Source organism: Humulus lupulus, chromosome 9 (genome assembly GCF_963169125.1).
Source record: "Humulus lupulus chromosome 9, drHumLupu1.1, whole genome shotgun sequence".
NCBI lineage: Eukaryota > Viridiplantae > Streptophyta > Magnoliopsida > Rosales > Cannabaceae > Humulus > Humulus lupulus.
In genome coordinates, this window is record NC_084801.1 from 34,503,622 (window position 1) to 34,527,741 (window position 24,120).

Genomic DNA, 24,120 nt, shown 5'->3' on the forward strand with positions numbered 1-24,120 from the left:
CACGTGGCTGACACCTGAAAAGCTCTGCTAGAGTATCGACCAGAAGACGCATTAGAAGCAGTAAGCAGCCTAGTCTTACTTGCAACCAGTCTGGTCGATAGTTCCGCATACAAAGCAACATTACTGTGAAGATCTTTGTAAATCTCGAATTTAACTCACACAATCTCCTGAGTATCCGATGATTCAGGAAGGAATATCTGTAACAATCTTTTGTAATCCCCCTTGAGCCTATAAATAGCAAAAGATAGCTCAAGGAAGGGACTTTTGGCTTTCGAATTATTTGAGACTATAGTAATTCTCCTAGTGATATTATATTGTTCTTCAGAGGTTAGTGAAACTCATTGAACCCTTGTTCTTTGATCACTCCTTTGATTCTATATCAATAACAGTCTAAGTGGACGTAGGTTATTACCAGATCCTGGGGCCGAACCACTATAAAAATATCGTGTTGTTATTACTTTTTGTCATTACGTTCCTCTCTACACATTCATTTGTATCAAGCATATTCTGACTCCGTGTCAGTTGACCAAAATCTGGGTCAGCAGTAACTTTCTTGCCGGAGGTGAAAAAGACTTCAATGGTACCTTTGCCAAGTACCTTGGATTTGCCCTCATAGCCCATTTGAATCTCATGGTTGCCCTTTGACTCTTTAAAGGTCTTGAACAATGATTTGTCATAGGTGACATGGACGGTGGCACATGTATCATACCACCACCCTTTCACCTTGCCTTGGACCGCATTCACCTCACTAAGGGTAGCAACTATGTTTTCCTCTTGAGTTGCGTTCACCTTAGGTCCTTGTTCGTCTTTTCTATGCCTACACTCTCTAGCATAGTGACCATTTTCCCCACACACAAAGCAAGGACCTTTCTCGCCCTTAAACTTGTTTGGGTTGGTTTTTGGACCCAAAGGTTTCTCGTTACCCTTTTTCCCTTTGTTTTTGGGATGTTTTGGTTGTGACACCGCATTTGCTTTGGAAGTCTCTCCATTAGACCCCTCCACAAGTTTATGTCTACATATCGATTCCTCTTCGATTCAAATATGCTTTTGGATTTCCTCCAAAGAATAATCCTCATTTTTATGAAAGATTATTTTCCTATAGCTCTTCCAAGTTGGTGGTAATTTAGCCATTATAGCACCAACTTGAAAGGCATCGGGAAGCTCAATCTTTAAAACTTTCAGTTTGTTAACAATTATTTGCAATTCATGAATTTGAGGAAGAATAGGTTTATCACCAAAAAAATTGAAATCGAAGTATTGAGAAATCAAAAACTTTTTGGTACCTTCCTCTTCCGCCTTGAACTTTTTCTCAAGTGCATCCCATATCTCCTTGGTCGATTTGGTCTCGGTGTAGAGGTCATAGAGCCTATCGGATAGGGTGTTGAGGATATGACCCCTACAAAGGAGATTGTCCTCCTCCCTCTTCCTTCTTTTCTCCACCTCCTCGGGAGTGTCCTTGTAGGATGGTGTTGGGAGAGGTTCTAGAGTGCATTCTAGGATGTAGGCAATTTTGAGAGTGGTCAAAAGGAATCTCACCTTGTCTTGCCACCTAGTGAAATTGGACCCATCAAACCTATCCAACCTCACTAGGTCTTGATTCATGATTTTGATGGTCTCACCTTCCATTGAAACAAACAAGGGTAAGCTTTTGAATGTTAGGAAGGGTAAGCTTTTTTCATCTTCCATATTGACCTCAAGGGTAAGATTTGGAATTGCAGACAAATTTTTCCTATGAGGAACGAACGGTTCAGATAGTAGATCGGAAGGATAAAGTCCTACGGAACATAACGATTCCTCTGGTTAAAGTATTATGGAGGAATAGCAGGGTCAAGGAGGTAACTTGGAGCTTGAGTCAGTGATGCGGGATCAGTATCTCGAGTTATTCAGGTAAATTTTGAGGACGAAATTCTCAGTAGGAGGGGATAGTTGTAACGACTCAAAATTACTAATAAGGCTTAAAGGCCTTGATTAGTGTGTCAGGAGGGCATAATTGGTTTATATGTGTGATTTAAGTGAATTAATGCATGATTATGTGATAAGCATGCTTATATGATTATATGAATATGTGAAATGCATGACTACGAGTATTAGTATGCATATAGGCCCTGTTTAGCTTAGAATGGCATATTCGTAATTTTGGCTCATTGATGGCATAAACGTGATTATTTGTAATAAATTATTGAGACCACATTATTATGTGGATATACATTTGCAGCTTGTGGCTGGAGGCGATCCTAGTGAGTAGTTTAGCAAAATAGTCACAGCGGGGGTTTATACCGGACTCGGGGGAGCCTGGGGGTATTATTGGGAATCAGGGAAATATATTGGAGATTTTTAGACCTTGGGAAAAACAATTGGTGATTAATTAGATGACGAGAATTAAGTGGTAAATATTAGGAACACTTGAGGAATTAGTGGGAATTGGGAGCAAATGACCAAAATGCCCTTAGAATGTTTAAAGACTTAGGTTTATTTGGGAGGGAAAAATGGTCATTTGATGGTCGAAAAGGGGATAAGGGTTATGCTGCTTTTTAGACTTAGTGGAAGCTGTAGAAAATTGTAGAAAGCTGAAGGAAAGAAAGAAAGAAGAAAATAAAACACTTAAACTACCTCTTTCTCTCCCACACGATTTGCCCTATTCTTCACCATTTCTTTTGAATTTTGAAGCTGTAACTCAGAGGAAGTTTAGGCTAGAGCTTGGAACTTTGATCCTTGGAGTGGCTAGAAGTTCAACTGGATTTAGTTCAAGTTAAGGTAAGGTTTGAGGTTGTTTTTGAGATTTCTGAGTTTTGGTGAGATTGATTTCTGAACTTGAATTTTGGATGGAAATTAAGGGACTTGAGCTTGGGGATTTGAGCAACTAAAGATTGGAAGAGCATAGAGGGCAACCTAGGGTCGGATTCTCCATTAAAGGTAATAATTTCTGGGCTTGATCATTTGAATTTCTGAGTTTTCTGATTAAGTTCTTGAGCTTCAAGCTCAATCTTGTTTTTCTGTGTTTGATGGTGCATGTGGCCAAGTTTGATACTGTTGGGACATGTGGGATGAGATGTAGTGGATGGTAGGCTTAATTTGAAGTGTGGTTAAGGTTTGGAGGGGATTTAGGGAGGTTTGGCTTGGGGGAAATTCGAAGGAGGAAACCAGAGGTTGCATGTTGCTGTTTGTAGCACTATAGCGCTAGCATTGGAGCGCTACAGTGCTATGCCTGGCTTTTTGGGGGGCGTTTGTCTCTGCTTGTAGCATTGTAGCGCCCACCTAGTGGCGTTGTAGCGCTACCCTGCCTCCAAAAATGGGTTTTGGGTATTTTTCTTAGGGTTTTTGCTTGGAGGCTCGGGGGTCGATTCCACTACCCCGTTTGGTGGAATTGGGCTTCCCGAGGGCTTGGGATTGGTCCCGAGGGTAGGTTATGGAATTTAATGTTAACGAGGGTTCTATTTTACGGTTGTGACTAGGTGTACGCTAAGGCTCGGACAAGATTGTGCTCGAGGATCATTTCTATTAACCAAAGCGCTCGGAATCAAAGGTAAGAAATTTACACCCGGTTATGTAGTTATGTCGGGACTAAGAGTTCCCTATACTTATATGTGATGTCATACAATGGTATTATGCCATGAGGACATGAGATAAATGACCTAAGAGTGCTAGAGTTAATATTTGCGCACAGGATGCGGCTCGGCCATTGGTAGCTGAGGTTAAATATATAATCACTGAGCTCGGCCTCAGCGAGCCAGAGTCAGTGAGGTAAACAGAGGGTGCGACCTAAGGGCGTCGACCCTGGATATTATGTGAAATGTTTATTGTTACTAATCTGATGAGTATGCATGTTTGTTATCTGGATGATTGATTATTGGTTGCAGATTGATATCAATGATTATGTGAACAAAGTGACCTGCTGAGTATCTGATTGATGATCTGTGAATTATCTGACTGTTGAATGTCGTTTATGCTCTGTATTATGATTTTCTTGTTGGGCCCTGGCTCACGGGTGCTACGTGGTCCAGGTAAAGGCAAGGGCAAAGTGAACCAGTCCTGAGTTGGATAGCTCTGGGGCAAAATGTACATAGTCAGCTGTTCGGCTGCCTCGGCCGAGGAATAATACAAGGACAGGAGAACCTAAAGTGCCTATTTTTCCATTAGAGTGGCTTGTGATTGTACATTAACTTTGAAACTGTTGTAAATTGTTCTTTAAAACATGTTTTGGGATCCCATGTATTAAACGTTTATTTTTAATGAAAAACTTCCTGTTTATGACCAAAATCTTTTAACCCTAGTTCAAATATAGTTTAATGTCACATTTTCATTTAAATGGCTTGACTGGCAAGTCTAGCACCTTTATAAATTCATAGTGCAACGGTCTTGGTTATCCAGGACGTTACAATCTCTGTATGCATTCAATTTTAGAAACATATTCAAGGTTGTCTCATATTAATTTGTTTAATATAAGGTTTACATGAAAAATAAAAAAGATCCTGTATAAGTTTTCCCAACATGTCAACCCACTATTTAGTTGGGGGAAACGTCTTTGACACTGTTGGAGTGGTAGGTGCACATTTTTCCATATCAGTTGGCGTTGTGGTGTATCCATTTTGCCGCTTGTACGGAGTCGACGCCACAATTTACGTGACACTGGGTGTTAGAATATTGTTTGTGGTCCAAGATCACTATGCTCAACACCTAGCTACCCTTCTCCTAGACCGGAGGAAGGTCCTCGTAGACCTGGAGGAAATGAATGGAGGAGACGGACTTGTGAAACTTGGAACATCATCTCAGAACATAGTCCTCAGGATGTGATACCTCCCAGAGGAGGTACTCCTCTGGTGGTGGTAGACGTAAATTGAAGGACGGGTTTTACCTCCCGTGGAGCCTAGAGTAGGAGACTTCATTAGCTTTCGTGGAACCTTAATACCCTTTAAAATATGCCACATGTCACTTGGTGAAAACACGGACAACATTTGCGCTCCAAGTCTTCACCCGTCCTCGGACAGTGGAGACTTTAAATTGAGAAGAGTATCCTCGAGGCATTGTACTCAGGTTGAGACGGTTAGGCAGGGAAGACTGTTTGGAAACATGTTTAAACAATAATAATAATTTTAAGTTAAAATAATAAAATTAAAAATACAAAACTACCATCATAAAATAATACAACATAATTATGAAAAAAAACTATGGCTTATTTTTTAAATTTTACATTTATATGAGAAATAAAAAGCCATATATTTGAATTTTTTTTTTTTAAAAACAATATATTTGAAAAAATTTATAAAAAAAAAAAGCCATAAAAATATTAACAAAATGAAATTCCCATACAAGTAGAAAAAAAACACATATATAGCGTAATTTCCACTTTATTTATTTATAAAAGACAATGATTTTATTTTATAAATAAATAATTAGATCTTTGAATTTAGAAATATGAACACAACATACGAGTTAAACATGTTTTTTATCTATACCAAGATTAAAAGATGAACCTAGACACACTTCTAAATAATAAAGATACTTTCTATTTTACATATATCAATAATTTTTTACAAGAACTAAAATTAATCTAAAATTAATCAAGCAGAATTAAAACTTACTAAAGTGAAAATAAAAGAAAAAAAAACATTAATAAAAGATATAATTTATTATATATATAGGGAGCTTCTTAGGCAATGACACACTTTTGCCCATATCATAAGGGCATTTTCTATTTTTGACATTTAGATAAATTATAACTCAATTTTTTTTATATGACAACATACATGATAATTATAAAAGACATCCCGCCAATTTTCAGGAAATTCTAAATAATTTACAGTGTCGAAATCAGAGTTCAATATAGTCAGTTGCACGTTTGCCTGATTTTTTTAAGAAAGTTTGAGTTTTTATGCTTAATGAAGTGTCCTAAATAAAACAAAATGCTAGACCTTCTAATCATTTAAAAAAAATGTCAAATCTTTTGACAATACCCAAAATACCCATCCCATAATATTTCCCATCCACTTCCTCTTCTCTCTCTCTCCCTCAACCCATTCCTCTCAATTGTCTCTCTAAAAAAAAATCCATAGGTAAGATAAAATATAAGATAACTCAATGTAATGGCAATTATTCCTCACTTAGGACACTAAAATACTGCATTTTGAACAGATTTGGACATGATTTTTGGGTTTTTTTTTTTTTTTTTTCAGATTTGAAACTTTGAAATCTACAAAAAATTGATGTGGTTAGATGGTGCTCGATGCCAGCTCGATGAGGCCTTCAAAATCAAGATTTTCATGAAAAAATCGATATTGCTTTGATGGTGTTTGATGCAATTCTTACAAGATACATAATTTTTCACTCGGGTGTCCGTTTGGGGTGTTTTTTTTATTTTGGGTCTTTTTTCAAGATCTACACATTTGGGAAATGTAAATCTTGAAAAAAAAATGCAAAATGCAAAACATACCTCATGTTCAAGATATGTTTTGGTATGTTTTCAAATTCTAAACTTTGAAAATATGTATGTGAACATCTAAAACATGTAGATCTAAAAGAAATACCCAAAATAAAAAAAAATCACCCAAACAGACACCCGAGTAAAAAATTATATATCTTACAAGGATTGCATTTAACCATCATCGAGCAACGTCAATTTTTCATGAAAATCTTGATTTTGAAGGCCCCATTGAGCTGATATCGAGCACCATCGAGCAATGTCAATTTTCTACAGATTTTAGAGTTTCAGATCTGAAAAATAGCTAAAAAATCTTGCCCAACTCGATGGTTGCTCGATGGTATTTGATGCCAACTCAATGGGACCTTCAAAATCAAGATTTTCATGAAAAAATGACGTTGCTCGATGCAATTATGGTAAGAGACGTAATTTTTCACTCGGATGCCTGTTTGGGGTGATTTTTTTTTTGGTATTTTTTTGAGATCTACACGTTTTAGATGTTCACATACACATTTTCGAAGTTTAGAACTTGAAAACATACCAAACTATATCTTGAACATGAGGTATGTTTTGCATTTTGCATTTTTTTTCAAGATTTAAATTTCCAAAATGTATATATATACATCTCAAATGTGTAGATCTTGAAAAAATACCAAAAATAAAAAAAATTTACCCCAAACGAACACCCGAGTGAAAAATTACGTATCTTGCAAGAATCGCATCGAACACCATTGAACCACCATCGAGCAACATCAATTTTTTCATGAAAATCATGATTTTGAAGGCCCCATCAAGCTGGCATCGAGCACCATCGAGCCATGTCGATTTTCTGAAGATTTCAAAATTTCAGATCTGAAAAAAAATATCAAAAAAACCCCAAAAATCATGTCCAGATCTTTTCGAAATGCAGTATTTTAGTGTCCTAAGTGAGGAATACTTGTCATTACATTGAGTTCTCTTATATTTTACCTTACCCATGGATTTTTTTTTCTAGAGAGACAGTTGAGAGGAATGGGGTGAGAGAGAGAGGGAAAAGAGAAGAGAAAGTGGATGGGAAAAATTATGGGAGGGGTATTTTAGGTATTGTCAAAAGAGTTGATATTTTTTTGAAATGATTTAAATGTGTAGCATTTTTTTGACTTAGAACCTTTTATTAAGCATAAAAACTCAAATATTTTTTTTTATACGTGTGCAACTGATTATTTGAACTCTAATTTCGACATCATAAATTATTCAAAATTTCTTGAATTGGTGGGATGCATATTATAACTATAATGTACGCCAACATACAAAAAAAAATAGACTATGATTTCTCCAAGTGCCGAAAATAGATTACGCTCCTACGGTATAAGCAAAAGTGATGTCCCTATCTAAGAAAATTTATATATATATACTAAGTGCAAGTAATATATATACTAGGTGCAAGTAACGAGGGGAATGCACGTTTCCTTAGTTTTATTTAGAAAATTTATTAATTGTTTTTATGATTTTCATATAAAATTTAAATATATAAATAATATTATATAAAAAAATGACATAAACATATTAAAAGAAAAATTAAACTAAACATTATCTATGGTTTTTTTTTAAATAATAATAATATAATAAATTTTTAGATCATAAACTTCCATATTCAAGGTATAAAGCATTCATAATAATATTCAAATTACAACTCAAATATTGGACAAAAATATTGTTTATTCTTGATAGAAGAGAATATTATTCTAATTTCTTATATAATTACATAGTCAAGCTATTAAGCTATTAGTACACGACACTTATATATATAATGTGTTTATAATATTTTTATTATTTAATATTAATATACATTTATATGAGTTAGATTTAAAAAGTAATATACTACTACTTTTGTAATTATACTAATAAAAACTTAAAAAAGTAATTTGTATGTTTGTAAAAAATTTACTTTTCCTATTTCAGTTCAGTAGATCTTCAAAACTTAGAACGTTACAAAACAAAATAGTAGCATGTATACAAATAACATATATATATATACTAGTGAATGGCTCGTGCCTAAGACACTAAGACATGAGCAACCCGTTAACATTATTACTATTTTTCTAACATTTTACTTCTTGTCAGAAAATTAAAAGTGATTTAAAAATGAATAAATAAATAAATATATTTTTGTTTTGAATTCTTGTAGGTAAAGAAAGTAAATAATATTATAAACAAATAATTCATAATTAATAAGTTTTTTCTCTTCGGCTTTGAAATTAAAATTACTGTGTTACTTATTGAATTTAAGATTCATTATTATTATTACATATTTTGCTACTCCTCTAATTCTATAACAATTTTTTCTTTGTTTAATAACTTGATATTTTGTGAGAAGATAACTTGGTTGTAAACTAATATTTTTCTAAATATTTAATTCAACTATTTACAACTTCATAAATAGTTTATTAATTTGGAAGAAATAAATGCCTCATTCTGGCATTAAAAATAATAATAATGGCTACCTTACCAAATAATAAATTATAGATATAATTATTCTTAAAAACTCTAATGAGGTGTAAAGTAAAACTTAAATAAGGAGATTCAATAGAAAATAAAACTAACACTTATTATATTAACATAGTCAATTTATTTAAATAATGAAAATAGAACAGATTTTAATTACTTAATTTAAAAAAAATACTATTAAAAAATAAGAGAAGAAAGAGAATAAAAAAATAATGAAAAATAAAAATATTCGAATAAATTTTACTGAGTAATTAATTTAAGGAAAAAATAAAAATATATAATGATAGTATAAAAATATTATATGATGGATGATGATTCTTTAGAAGAAAAAAACTTGAGTTCAGTAAAAGATAAAATAAGAAAAAGTAACAAAAAAAAATATAATAAGTAAATAATATTAATAATACAAGATAAGTGTCAATTTTTTATTATTCAAAGAGATAAAATAATGTAACATATAATGTCTATAAGATAAGTGTGATGATGTGATGATTTTAGGATTAAAGGAATATAAAAAATATAAAAAGAAAATACAAAATAAGAAAAAAAAGTTAAACTTAATCGATATTCGTTTATATATATATATATATATATAGTAGAGATATAATATAAATTCAATTATTTCAACCTCAACAGTTCAATTTTCCAACCATATGACACTCGGCTTAAACCCATATAAATGATTATCTCATTAGCTATGAAACCAAATTAATTTTGTAGGTGTAGCTGATATAGATAAGGCTCATCAATCAGTTTATTCTAGTTATTCACCATATTTTGATTCAAACGGTGCAAAAGGGACAAGCATGGGCTACCTAATGCATCTATAAGCCCATATAGCAAGACACGTTACCATTAATCACTACGTGTCATCACAACAAATATCAGAATTGGCCTCGATGATATCGATCAAAGAAAAATTATTCAACTTTTTTTATACATATATATTCTCATATATAGTAGAGTACTCTCAAAAGATAAAAAATAATGCAAATCAACAATATAAATAAAAGAATGAACGAAGGAAGCTGAAATCCAACTTGAGAATGAGCAGTAACTTATTCATGCATATATATATAGTATAGATATATGTGTGCATGTATAGATGAGTGTGATAGGTAACATGTAAGATTATTATAATACCTGAAGCATTTTGCCAACATTGCTGGCACCAAAAATTCTATGAACAGAAGCAAATCTTTGAGGGTTATTAGAAGGGAAATAGGGAGAGATAATACAATCTGAAGGGCAACTTCTTCTCAAATACTTACAAGCAGCACAACGAGTACTAGAGACAATCATAATTGCAAACAATCTATGCCCCAAGATCTTTTTGAAAAAAAATCTATGAAAGATTTCCTGTATCTATTTGATTTGATTTACAAATATGTTGAAATAAATGAAATGGACACCTCATCATCTTCAAATGATAAAGATCAAAACTAACTCTAGAAGAATTGTATCCGTTAGTGTATAGCTGTGAATAGGTGTTCTTGATTACCTTTATACACGAAATCAAAAATTATACAAAAGAAATATTTGTCTTATTCCTCAACCAATCATAGTCCTTTATTTATAACCGCTTTAGGCTATATATACTCCTATGTTTACACTATTGTATTTTTGAACAAGTTTTATTCAATACAGAGAAGAGAGGCATATCAGTATATTCAATACTCTTTATTTATCTTTCTTTAACTTGGTACCACAGCCACCGACTCACGTCAATAGCAACTCCTCAAGCGTCAGACGATCAATCCTTAGCCACAAACCCCAACACTGTTGATCCCACCACGGCCATCCCTGCTTCCTCTGTTTCAGCCTTACCCACTGCAGCCGCGTCCCTTCCGATTCCCCCATCTACTACTGTTTTTCCTTTTGCTAAACCCACGCTCAGTCAAGCCCCTGGCTTCTTTCCCTCTTCTCACCTTGTTCCACTAACCCTTAAACTTGACCGCACCAACTACACTTTCTGGAAATCACAAGTTCTCCCTGCTCTTCGAGCTCATGAACTTGACGGATATATTTTGGGCACTAAGCCATGTCCCTCTCAGTTTGTTGACAATACAATAGGTAACACCATCCCCATTGAGTCTCGACAAGTGAATATTGGTTATACAGTTTGGATTCGCATTGATCAAGTCATTCTTAGTTGGCTTATGAATTCCATATATGAGTCTATGTTTGGGCACATCGTGCGCTGTCAAACTTCTATGGAGCTGTGGAATACACTTGAGTTACTCTTCACCACAAGCTCTAAGGCCCGTACTCTCCAACTTCGGTTCCAGCTTCAATCTCTTAAAAAGGACAATCTCTTTATCCATGATTATATGCTCAAAATGAGAAATATTGCTGATAGTTTATCTGCTACAGGCCAGTTAATTTCGGATGAAGACCTTATTCTCTATATACTCGGTGGTCTTGGTCATGACTACGAGTCCGTTGTTGTAAATCTTACCTCTAGGCATGACAAACTCACCTTTCAGGAGGTTCAATACATGTTGCAGAGTCAAGAAATGAGGTTGGATCAATTAAATATCCCTCCTGATCAAACCACAACCAGTGCTAATTTTGCTACTCAAGTGAAGTCTCTCCACTTTTCTGGTTCTTCTGGCTAATCTTTTCAAGGATGTGGTTTCTCTACTCGTGCATGTGGACGTGGACATGGTCGTGGAGGTCGGGGTGGAAATCGAATCATTTGTCAACTGTGTAACCGTCCAGGCCATCTTGCCTCAAAATGCAATCACCGTTTTGACATTTCCTTCCAAACTCCAAATGGATCATCATCCCACAACAACTCCAACAATCAGAGTTTTACTAATCCAAATGCGTCGGGTAATAATCAGCAGACCTTTATTTCTTCCACTCATAACCCTAATGAGACTGCCTGGTACATTGATAGTGGGGCTACAAACCACATCACTGCAGATGCATCCAACTTGCAGCAAAAATCAGCTCTGAAAGGTATAACTCATTTGGTTATTGGTAATGGCCAAACTCTTTCTGTTACAAAAACTGGCAGCAGTGATTTATTTATACCTCACTCTTCTGATGATTTGCATCTTCACAACATTTTGTGTGTTCCCCAAATTACCAAAAACTTGTTGTCAATTTCTCAACTAACCCGTGACAATGCTGTCTTTGTTGAGTTTTATTTATACCTCACTCTTCTAATGCTTTGCATCTTCACAACATTTTGTGTGTTCCCCAAATTACCAAAAACTTGTTGTCAATTTCTCAACTAACCCGTGACAATGCTGTCTTTGTTGAGTTTTATTCTGATTATTGTGTTGTGAAGGATCTATTCACGAAGGAGCTGCTTCGGGGAGTGCATAGCAAGGGTCTGTATCAGTTTTGAATTACTCAGTCATCTTCTAACCATGCCTTATCCTCACCTTCTAGTCATTATGCCTCTGTTGCTTCCTCTATTTCCAATCCAGTGTCTTCTTTTAATTCAGTCAAATCAAATGTATCCACTATAGTCCCTAGTGATGAGTCTCTACTTATTGAGTCAAAATCTGATGCCAACTTGTGGCACCTATGGCTTGGTCATCCAAATGTTAATGTAATGAAAGTTATGCTAGCTAATGAGAAAGTTTCCTTTTCTTCTACTAAGTTTTGTGATGCTTGCCATATTGGTAAATCAAAATACAAGCATTATGCTTCCTCAAGTACCAAATCATTGAAACCATTAGAATTAATTCACTCTGATGTTTGGGGTTCAACCCCTTTTCTGTCCAAAGATGGTTATCATTATTATGTTCATTTCATTGATGACTATAGCAATTTCACTTGGGTTTTCCCTCTCAAATTAAAATCTTATGTTAAAAATATTTTCAGACTTGCAAAAGTTTGTTGAAAGAAAGTTTGAGACCAAAATCAAAACTCTCCAATCTAACTGGGGAGGTGGATATAGGAGCCTTGCTCCTTTTCTTAGCTTAATAGGGGTTCATTTTCAACATCCATGCCCTCATGCTCACCCTCAAAATGGAAAATCCGAGCGAAAGCATCGTCATATTGTCGAAATGGAACTTACTCTTCTCACTCAAGCTTTTATTCCTCTTCAATATTGGTGGGACTCTTTTAGCACAACCACTTTCCTCATCAATCATCTGTCCACACCAACACTTAATCATAAATCCCCCATAAAAGTCCTTTTTAATGTTGAACCAAATCTTCACTTTCTCAAAGTCTACGGCTGTGCATGTTTTCCTCATCTTAGAGCTTACAATCGCCATAAACTTGTGTTTAACGCCCAAAACGTGCATCCACTAAGCAGTGGTTGTAGTATAGATCGGGCGGTCGATTCCACAAGGAGACAAATGAATAAAGTTAATCAATAAATAAATGTTAGATATAAATAATATAAAGAAAATAGAACAAGTGATATTTTTTGTTGTTTTTTATATTTAAATATTAAAAATAAAGATAGACTAAAGTGTGATGTAACAATATGTAACAAGTAGGAAGGATCAAGAGTCATCAATATGCATACTTATTTATTTGGATATTTGATTCATAAAAATTACACAAATGAGAAGTTCACATCACAACTATTCATTTGGAAGATTTAACATTGAAACACAAATATGTTTTACAAAAACGTATTCAAGTGATTATTATTCTTTGTCATGGAAAATTGAGATAAATCTTATGAGAAATCTAAAAATGACATTATACCATTGGCAATAATGCAATAAAAGATTGGACATAAAACCTAACACAAATATTAGTTTTACTATTTATAAAATACATAGAAAGAGCATGACTAATTCTATATAGATTTTAGCAAAAGTAAATATATATGAATGAGATGGAAAAAATGATAAAGATATTATATATATTATTTTCACTAATTTGATAATACATAGAAAGTGTTTGACAAAATCTATATACTATTAGTAAACATAAATATAGATAACAAGATGAAGAAATAGAGATGAAAGAAAATAAATCACTCAAATATATAAACTTTAAGCACATGGTGAATCAAAAATACCAAACAAAGTCATAGTGCATATAGGATCATCATAACCTTCCTATGAAGGTTAGCCTATTATGCAAGATATTCTCATGAAATTCTAGAGAGAAAATATGAGAAATGAGACTAAAATTTAGTAGAGTTTGCTACCTAAAAATTACATTGAAAATGTGAAGAAAGAGTCCCTATTTATAAAGGGAGAAAATGACTAAAAAGAAATTAAACAACAAAATGAGGTTTACAAAATAAATCTGAAATATTAATAATAAAATATGATTTTGAAAAATCAAATATTATTATAAATATTAACCTAATTATTTTTGTGTATGGTCAATATGCCATTTTTCTAAAGCACAAAAAAAAGAGCTTTAAAGCTCAAAATGGCAATTTGCAAGGCCCAAGGTGCATAAAAGGTTGGGTTGGAATGACTATTGCAGCTGGATATTTTGACCCATTCCCAGCCAATGGGTGCGCGCCACATGGCGCTGGCTGGGAGAGGAGGTGCTGGGCGCTGAAGGGAGCTTGGGCCTCGGGTCGCCAGGTCTGCTGGAAGGTGTTGGGCTTCAGTTGCTTCAGCTATGTTGGGCATCGCTACATTGGGCTGGCTGCTGGAGAAGCTTGGGTGCTTCGGGGAGCTGGGGCGTGAGCTGCTGATGGGTCGCTGGAGAGAAGCTAGGCCCGCTGAGAGAGACGGCTGGTGAGAACGGCTGGGAATTTTAAGCTGGTTTGGACAGGTGGCACAAGGAGGAGCAAGGAGGCTGGCTTGGGCGTGAGAGGCTTTCAGCGGGCCTGGGGAGAGCTTGGCCTGGGTTATTTGGGCTGAAATTGGCATGGGCAATATTACTTCAAAAATGCCACAATTCCACTATATTTTCAGTTCTACTTCTTCCTTTCTTGCTCTTTTTTTTTTCTTTGTTTCCAAGTGCCAAAATACACTTTATTTTCTAGAAAATATAAATAAATTAAATTAAGATCAAATATTTCCAATGTAAGAATATATCACATTAATTCTATGAAAATATTAATTAAAACTTAATTTATTTTGACAATTAAAATCAACAAATGTGCATTTATCACCACTAATCAACTTGATTTCAGATTAGTCAAGTGTGTCTTTCTTAGCTATAGTCTTTACCACAAGGGATACAAGTGTCTTCACCCTTCTGGTCGCATTTATATTGTGCAAAGTGTTACTTTTATTGAAAAAGAGTTCCATTTTTCTACACGTTTTCAGGTTGACCATCCTCTAAATTTTTCCTCTCAATTCCCATCTAGTGACATTCAATATCATCATTGGCTGCCTTCCTTATCCTCTACTAGTTCTGAAGATGACTCTGTACACCCTGCTGATGTGTCCACCTACTTGACAGACCCCGTGGCATCTCCCTCCTCACCATCTTCGACTTCAACTCCTTCAGGTAATCAGAATTTATCTCCAAAGTCAGTAATCTCTTTCCCTATTACACCACTTGAAACTCACCCACCTTTTGCCACGGTCTCACCTTCATCATCTTCATCACCTTCTACTTCTTCCACCTCACCCCCTCCTCTTCCATCACACCCAATGATTACCCGCTCCAAAGCTGGCATCTTTAAACCAAAAACCTTTATGGCCTATTTATCCACCTCAACCCCTCCTCCAGCCCTCATCATTTCCACTCATGAAAGTGTTGCTGCTACCTTAGCCATTTCTGCCTGAAAACGTGCCATGGATGATGAATTTGAAGCCTTAATGAAAAACAAAACTTGGGTTTTGGTCCCCTCCTCGCCTCAGATGCATATAGTTGATAATAATGGGTCTTTCGTCTCAAATTTAACTCAACTGGTATTGTTCATCGTCATAAAGCGCGCCTCGTTGCCAAAGGTTTTCAACAACAAGCCAGGGTTGATTTCTTTGAAACATTCAGTCCCGTTGTCAAGCCTTCTACCATCCATGTCATTTTTTCCCTTGCTGTCACACTTAATTGGAACATTCAGCAGATTGATTTCAACAATGCCTTCCTCAATGGCACCATTGAAGAAGAAGTCTATATGACACAACCTGCTGGCTACATTGATGTTAATCGTCCTCACTATGTTTGCAAGCTTCATCGTGCTCTTTATGGTTTGAAACAAGCACCGCGTGCTTGGTTTGATCGCCTTCGCACCACCCTCCTTCAACTTGGTTTTCGAAATTCCGTCTCTGATAGTTCTCTGTTTTTCTGTTCTCATGGTGATGCTATGCTTTTTGTTCTGGTCTATGTTGACGATATTCTTCTTACTGGCAATCAGTCTAAGCAAGTTACTTCTCTCATCTCTCAACCCAATCGTTCTTTTTCTCTCAAGGAGCTCGGTTCCGTTCATTACTTCCTTGGCTTTGAGACAACTAGGGGCTAATGGGATTCATTTGTCCCAAATCAAGTACACTATTGACCTCCTCAACAAAACTAATATGTTACAAGCCAAACCGTGTCCAACCCTTATAAACCAGAGCAATAAACTTCACCTTCAAGACAGCAAGCCATTTGAGCATATCACACTTTACCGAAGCATCATAGGTGCACTCCAATACCTTACACTCAGCAGACCCAACATAGCCTTTTCAGTTAACAAATTAAGCCAATTTTTGCAAGCACCTACTCAAAACCATTGGCAAGCTTGCAAGAAAATTTTGAGATACTTCGCAGGGACTATTGGTGAAGGTATTCATTTCACTCCAGCTCCTCATCTTACACTTGAAAGTTACTCTTACACTTGAAAGTTACTGTGATTCAAATTGGGCAAGCTTTTTAGATGATTGAAAATCAACAACTGGACATTGTGTTTATTTTGGAGGAAACTTAGTACGTTGGAGCTCAAAGAAGCAGAAATCTGTCGCTCGATCAAGTACCGAAGCTGAATATAGAGCTTTGGCACAAGCTTGCACTGAAATAGTATAACTGCAGTCTCTCTTTGCTGAGATAGGAATCAAATGCTACAAACCAGCCATCATTTGGTGTGACAATTCAGGTGCTCGGCAATTGGCATCGAATTCAGTCTTTCATTCCAAGACCAAGCACATTGAGAAAGATGTGCACTTTATCAGAGACAAAGTTCTAAACAACGAAGTTGAAGTTAGATACATTCCCACAGGTGATCAAACAGCTGATATTCTTACCAAGTCTTTATCCATTACTAGCTTCCAATATCTGAAAAGCAAACTCGCTATCATTCCTTCACCATAGCATCATATGAGGGGGTGTGTTGAAATAAATGAAATGGACACCTCATCATCTTCAAATGATAAGGATCAAAATTGACTCTAGAAGAATTGTATCCGTTAATATACAGCTGTGAATAGGTGTCCTTGATTACCTTTATACACAAAATCACAAATTGTACAAAAGGAATATTTGCCTTATTCCTCAACTAATCATAGCCCTTTATTTATAACCGTTTTAGGCTATATATACTCCTCTGTTTACACCATTGTATTTTTTAACAAGTTTTATTATTCAGTACAGAGAAGAGAGGCATATCAATGTATTCAATACTCTTTATTTATCTTTTTTTAACTAAATATAGTACATATATTTATATATATGTGAGCCTTAGAATCTAACAAACGGCTAGTATTTTGTATTTTCATATACGAGCATAAAAATAGAAAGTTTCCTTCAATTTTGACAAAGGAAGACCCAATATGACTCAAATTTAGCTATCCCATTATGAGATATTTGCTTGTCCTGAAAATTCTTCTATTTGAAAATGTATATTAAGTAATATGTGAATTGTGATAAGCCGTCCACCCGATTTCTCAGTCTTTGATACTTATGCATATATAATGTGTGCATATGTCTTGTATAAATTTTCTTTACATATCAAAATGTGATCAATCCTTTTACAACCAATGTTTTAACAAATTATTTAGTATGTCCTATGAGAAATGAAACCCCAAACAAGCTTCATGGGACGAATAATATAAGGCTGACCACTCAAGTAAAAAATCTAATATATATATATATATATATATTCTGAGAAGCCACAGAGAAATTCTTTCGCTAACAATTTAGAAAGAAAACCATACCTTTGGCCATGGCTTTTATTTCAAAAATGCATCAATCCAAAATTTCCTGCAAATAAGTCTGAGAGAAAAAGAGAGAAAGAACCCTGAGATTTTATAAATAAGCAACTCAGAAGTCCAACCATTTTACATAGTAGATGCAGGTTTTCGGAGAGAAGACGCCATCAGGTGCACACTCACTGATCCCTGTACAAACTCCGCATGGGATAGAAGCCATGCCTCCTATCTTGGGCTCTCTACCTTCATTGCTTGCACATTTGTAGCAAACTTTCCCAACTGGAATATAATCAAACTCTCCGAAGTAGCAACTCTCACCTTGTAAATCAACATGACACACTGATCTTTCAACAAGTTAATGAACTCGGTGTCCAAACTCCCATCAACATACCAATTCCCACCAGTGATTTCTTTAGAGGGCTCAAGCTCGGCTGCCATGAAGTGTTTTTCCCCCTTGTTTTTGGTCACAACTTCTTTGATGAGCTTTTTGGCTAAAAGGGTTTTCATACATTAATTGACTATATTGTCTAGAAGATTAGTCTCTCTCTTCAGGTCTCTTGACCATATTCCCATATCTTGTTTGCCTTTGATTACATTATAAACAGTTCGCTCTTGTTCTTACAGAGAATCTAAGGGTGAATTAGAATCTGCCTGTGTTACGTTTCAAAGATGAAGGACCTTGAAATCGACTCATTTCCTGTACGGTGAAAAAGAGGACAAATTGCAAGTAGTAAAAATCAATACCCTTCTCACAAACACAAATGAAATTTGAGATTTTTCTTTCTAAACCATGACCACTTGATAATTAGCCTTACTAATTAATGATTAAAAACACATCCTTAATAATTAGCCTTTCAAATTTAAAAAAAAAAAAAGAAAGAATATGTAACAATACTGATAATAGACAACAAAAATGTATATATATATATATATACACGCACATTATACAAATATGTATGCAAATTGTATAAAGCTTATATCGTTACAGGACATGTAATTACTATCACATTGTACAGATTTAATCATCATATTTTGAACTTTGAACATTAATAATTAATAATAAAGCCTTAAAACAAGTATACATCAAGGGGTTTTTATTATTAGAAATTCGAAATATTTTATAACCAATAAAAAGTTTTAGAGAGAGAGAGATACCTGTGCTGATGGAGTAGAGGGAAGAGCGACGGAGAGGCGAGTTGGGGTGGGTCGACGTCGTGGACCAGGAAGAGGAAAGAGCTAGGGAAAAGGAAAGGGGACTCTGTTCTGGGCCTTCATCAATATTTTCTATTTAAAACTTAAAATTAAAATTTGTGAGACCTACCAATTGGTAGATTGTTTTTTAATCAGAATTCTAATTTTGTGTTGTAATTTAGAAAACAATAATTTTGTGATTTTTTCTCCAAAAACTTAAAATCAAAATCAGGATTTGTTTGTTTTCTCAACTCCTATCATTTGTATCATTATTTATTTTTTTTTTATTTTTGTCAATTTTTATGACTTGAGTATGTTCCCACTAGTAATAAGGTGTTTATGGAACATTTTATGACATTTATGCACAATTCAAAAATAAGTTGTGTTGGTATTTTTATAGATGACAATGCAATATTGTTATGAATTTAATCAATAATTATTATTAAATTTTAATTTATCAATATAATTAAATTTTACTTAATTAAATCTATTGATAAATCAAAATTTAATATTATACAACCTATGTATATAAAATATATAAAATTAAAATAATATTCAAATTCAGTTGTTTCAATCACATATTCAGTTTCTATTATATTTTAAAATTAAATACCAATCACAGATTCATTTTTTTAAAACTCAAAAACAATTTACTAACATTGAACCAATCACATTTTCAGAAACACGATTTTAGTCACTAAATTCATATTTTCATTTTAGAATCTCACTTTTCAAAAATACAGTTTTCTAATTGCGAACCAATCAGACCTGCAATCCCAAAATACATACAAATCACCCCACTAATTAAAAAAATTAATTTTTAATATTATTTCTCAATAATTTTTTTTGACATTCTTTAATTTATTTTTGTTAAATTTAATAATTTTATTTTATTTTGTATTCATACTTTTTTTAAATAACGTATAATTTTAAAAAAAAAACTCTTTAACAAGTTTTTATCTATTTTTTTGTTTTAATTTATTTAATTTAAATATTTAAAATATATATTATTTATATGTATTTTTTAGAATATGAAAAAAAAATTAAAAAAATGCAATCAGAAGTTAAAATATATTTGTTTTAAGGTACAAATGTAGTGTGCAATATATAATTACGTCCAGTTGGAATATTTTAAAAAAACAAGGGATTATACTTTTTTGGACCCTGTGTTTTTTCTCATTACCTGTTTGAACCTTGTGTTTTGACAAATTACTTTTTGGACCCTATGTTTTGTAAAATAGTTAAAATAGAACCCTAAACTCAATTTTGATAAAGAAAAAATTGAATATAACAACACAGTTTTTAAGCAGAATGATTTTATTTTTGTTCTGAATTGTTAGTTTGGTAAATTATTTATGATTTTAGTTGAAAAAATATTGACCAAAATCGGGTTTAAGGTTCTATTTTAACCATTTTACAAAATATAAGATCCAAAAAGCAATTTGTCAAAACACAGAGTTCAAACATGTAATGGGAAAAAATACAAAGTCCAAAAATATATAAACCCAAAAAACAAATAGGCCTTTTGATTAAAAAAGAATGTATGAATTTTAGAAATATGTAAATTTATATATATACCATACCAATTAGAGTATAAAATTTACCAAGAAAATATAGTAAAAAACTCGATGTGATTTCCCATGGAAATTTTTATATAGTATTTGAAAAAAAAAAAATGGGCGTATTAGTAAGATTAGGGATTGCAATGATATTTCCGGTTATACAATGATTTTCAATTAAAATTAGTGTTCTCCAATCTCCATGAAAAGTCTAATTAAATTGCAAAATTATTATTACATATTTATTACCGAATATTTGAGCCTATGTTCTTATATCTTCTTATTATAAAAAAAAAAAAAAAAAATTGCTTCAAAAAAATATAAACACAATACACAAGCTTATCCTCCGCTTCAAAACTATATCAACACACAATACACAAGATTAAAAAAAAAAAGAGATAATAGTAAGCTCATCCCACTCCAATATTTCCAACCCCATTTAATAACGAAAATGTTCAGGTGCAAGTGCAATGACTTCTTCAGCTGTGAAGTGAAGTAAAATGAGTAACATTGAGACCATTATCACTTCATTCAAAGTTCATCAAGACTCACTACTCTTAACTTTAAAGGTCAATGCTTCATCTGCTAGGAAATCAATCCAACATAACTATCTCAACATTTTCGAAACACATGAAAACTGCTGTAAAATGCTTGAAACATGCAGGCACAAGAGTTTCAACGTCAATATTGTCTAAGACCAGGTAATCACCGACCATGAGTGGGGCCGTGTTTGATTCAGAACTCCGATGGAGGTTTTAACCTTATCAGTCTTCTAATTCTATCTTTTTCTGTATTCTCCAGATATCCCTTTAGAAGTACAGAAATTAATTTGTATCAAGCAATGGGAGGAACAAAGAAAAACAAAACAGAGAAAAAATCGTCATAGTACCACAATATGTCAAAGAAAAGTTCACAAAGGTAGACTTTCACTAAAACTCCTTGTCCATTTGTAAGATAAAAACTAAAAACTTTATGCAATTAAGCTATCAAATGGTATTAAGTACAAGCTGCATTTACTTGGAGAGATTCAAAAGACTAGAATGATTAACGAGCATTTTTAGCCTAAGAAACAGAACCTAAATCACATGTCAAACCTTATCTAGCAATAATAGCATCAATGGCAAATGCAGTTTTGAAAGTTCATATGACGATAGTGGAAACCAAAGGTGATTATCATGAATGAATTATGTTTAGGACACTGGCATGAACCACCAAAAGATCTTTACAAGTTTTTCTTATAAGTTGTTTTAGATATAAAATTATTGATTGCCTCACCTTCCATACAATTTCATCCAAACACAAGCAAATCCTTCCATACTTGTCTAAAAAGAGGCGCTCAGTAGGAGGCTTTCCACAAACATCCTTCACGGCTGAGGTGATTACAAGGATCACTTCTGACACTGGAAAGACACCATCCAAGGTAAGTGAATATTTATTTATTATATAGCCTTATTCTTTAACAATTTTTTTTTCCATTGCAAAGAAACAATAATTACTTACAAGCAAGTTCATCATACTCATCCTTGCCAACAATAAAGATGCTGACATCACCAAGTACTGTGTAAACAATGTAAACGGACCTGATAAAGAAAAGGATATTGGGTGAGGTTTAGAATTATATAAGAGCTCTCATATCCCTGTGATTTTTGAAGTGAAAACATTTTCTGGGAAACTAAGTAATGAAAAAAACACTGATAATGAATTACCCAAGCATGCTATATTCCCTATAAGCTTTTACATATCACTTACTAACAGTTCCCTATAAGCATACTTACTAACAGTTACATATCACTTTTAATTTACAATGAACCATTACAAATTGCTCAATATTCTGTTTTTCAAGCAGAGACAAAAAAAAACATATAAGCACAATATAAAAGGTACAATAATCAGATTTGGGACAAAAGTTTAACTGGCATCCAACTAAAGTTCTTGGTATCTTATTCAAAATGATAAAAGTATAATTCCAGTAAGTGTATACCAATTTGACGTCCGATAGTCAAATCTTTAGCACTACCATATCAATGTGAAAAAAACAATTTACCCTAGTTGGAACCCAACAACATTATGAGCTATGTGACCAAGGAAAAACATAATCTAAGTTGTTTAAAAAACGAGAAGGCTCAAGTTACATCTTTGTTAGACAAACTTAGATCAAGCATCCCTGACTTCTGCCTCTATTCAAGTCTTAGTACTTAAGCCCAAGCTCTACATGTTGTTCACAGTTCAATTATCCATTTTCTACTTTCTAGGTCCAATCTACCCCGGCAAACCAAATATGATGAAACTATGGCCAAATTATTACTACATCTATATAATGCAAAAAGAAACGAATATGCATACTTGTGGCAAGCAACCAAGAGCTCTTCATTCTTTACACCCTTGAGATTATCTGCCCCCAGTTTAACAAGAAATGATCGCCAATGAAGCCGTTCCTCAGCAGGGACTCCATTAAAACTAAACAAAGACATTAACAAATAAATTAGAGCAGTAATGTAAAATCCAAAGAAAATTCAAACGAATATGTATACTTGTGGCAAAGGCAGTGCATTATTTCTGCATGGTTATAAGCATTTTCTTAAGCAATGAAAATGTCAATAACAACATTTCAAATACACTTTTCATTGACAATATGGTCTTTTAAAATGGGCTTCTCTATGCAACTTTAGATTTTGCTAAAACCACTTCAACATTTGTCATTTTCCAGAGATCAAGCGATTTCTAACCCCAAAACTTAGACGTATTCTTCTTGTACCCACTACCAGTTAACATTTAACTAAATGAAGACAAATTCACTAAAAATTTCATATCAATCCGTTCCTTCTTGGACAAATGGTTGAGCACAACTAACTGTCAAATCTACTAAATTTCCCATAAATTTATACACAACCCAATCAAATCATCCGCAAAAAGAATTACCCAATTGAAATCTAGCACAAACAAAAAGAATAAATATAGTGATATTGATGACGAAGAGTGGAGATCTAAGCATACCGTTCAACAAGAATGTTGCCTTCAGAATTGGCAAACAAGACTGCTAGTATCATATTAATCGTTGCTGAAGGCGATAAGGAGTTGGGGTGGTTCGAGGTCGACGGGAAAGAGAGATCAGAGGGATCAGAGAGTTTCCTTTCTGTTTTTTTTTTTATTATTATTTTTTATTTATTTAAATTTATGAGAAGGGATATTGCTTCGACAATAGCACCCCAAAAACCGAGGGACGGATCCAGAAAAAAAAAATTAGGGGGGCAAAATATAAATAAAACTATTTGGAGGGCTTGATTGCTATTTAAAAAAAATTGAGGATCTTAAGCCTCCAACTTCTATTACTACCTCTGCAAAAACCTATCTCAATATTTGTGCAAACCACTTGCTCATCCTATATATTTTAATTAAATTAAAATATGTAAGATTCCATGCTAAATTACATTAATAGGTAATATGATAT

General features: G+C 33.8%; 1 protein-coding gene and 1 pseudogene across 1 annotated transcript; both read right to left on the reverse strand.

Moving 5' to 3' along the window:
• Positions 1-17,839: 17,839 nt before the first annotated feature.
• On the reverse strand, positions 17,840-18,616 carry LOC133802289 (uncharacterized; annotated as a pseudogene).
• Positions 18,617-20,993: 2,377 nt separating this feature from the next.
• Positions 20,994-23,835, reverse strand: LOC133802290 (uncharacterized). Its single transcript, XM_062240568.1, has 5 exons — positions 23,667-23,835; positions 23,016-23,129; positions 22,173-22,252; positions 21,948-22,072; positions 20,994-21,479 (listed from the first exon to the last, which is right to left on the reverse strand). Exons 1-5 carry the CDS (start codon positions 23,717-23,719, stop codon positions 21,408-21,410), a joined length of 444 nt encoding a protein of 147 aa, XP_062096552.1. The 5' UTR covers positions 23,720-23,835; the 3' UTR covers positions 20,994-21,407.
• Between the last annotated feature and the right edge of the window lie 285 nt (positions 23,836-24,120).

What these genes read in the sequence shown, in the direction of transcription:
- LOC133802290 (XM_062240568.1), bottom strand. Translation starts at nt 23,719, where the DNA reads ATGATACTAGCAGTCTTGTTTGCCAATTCTGAAGGCAACATTCTTGTT. An exon ending in GGCAACATTCTTGTTGAACG is followed by an intron (nt 23,130 to 23,666) that starts GTATGCTTAGAT and finishes GTCTTTGTTTAG; the next exon opens with TTTTAATGGAGTCCCTGCTG. An exon ending in TGAGTATGATGAACTTGCTT is followed by an intron (nt 22,073 to 22,172) that starts GTAAGTAATTAT and finishes GTGTCTTTCCAG; the next exon opens with TGTCAGAAGTGATCCTTGTA.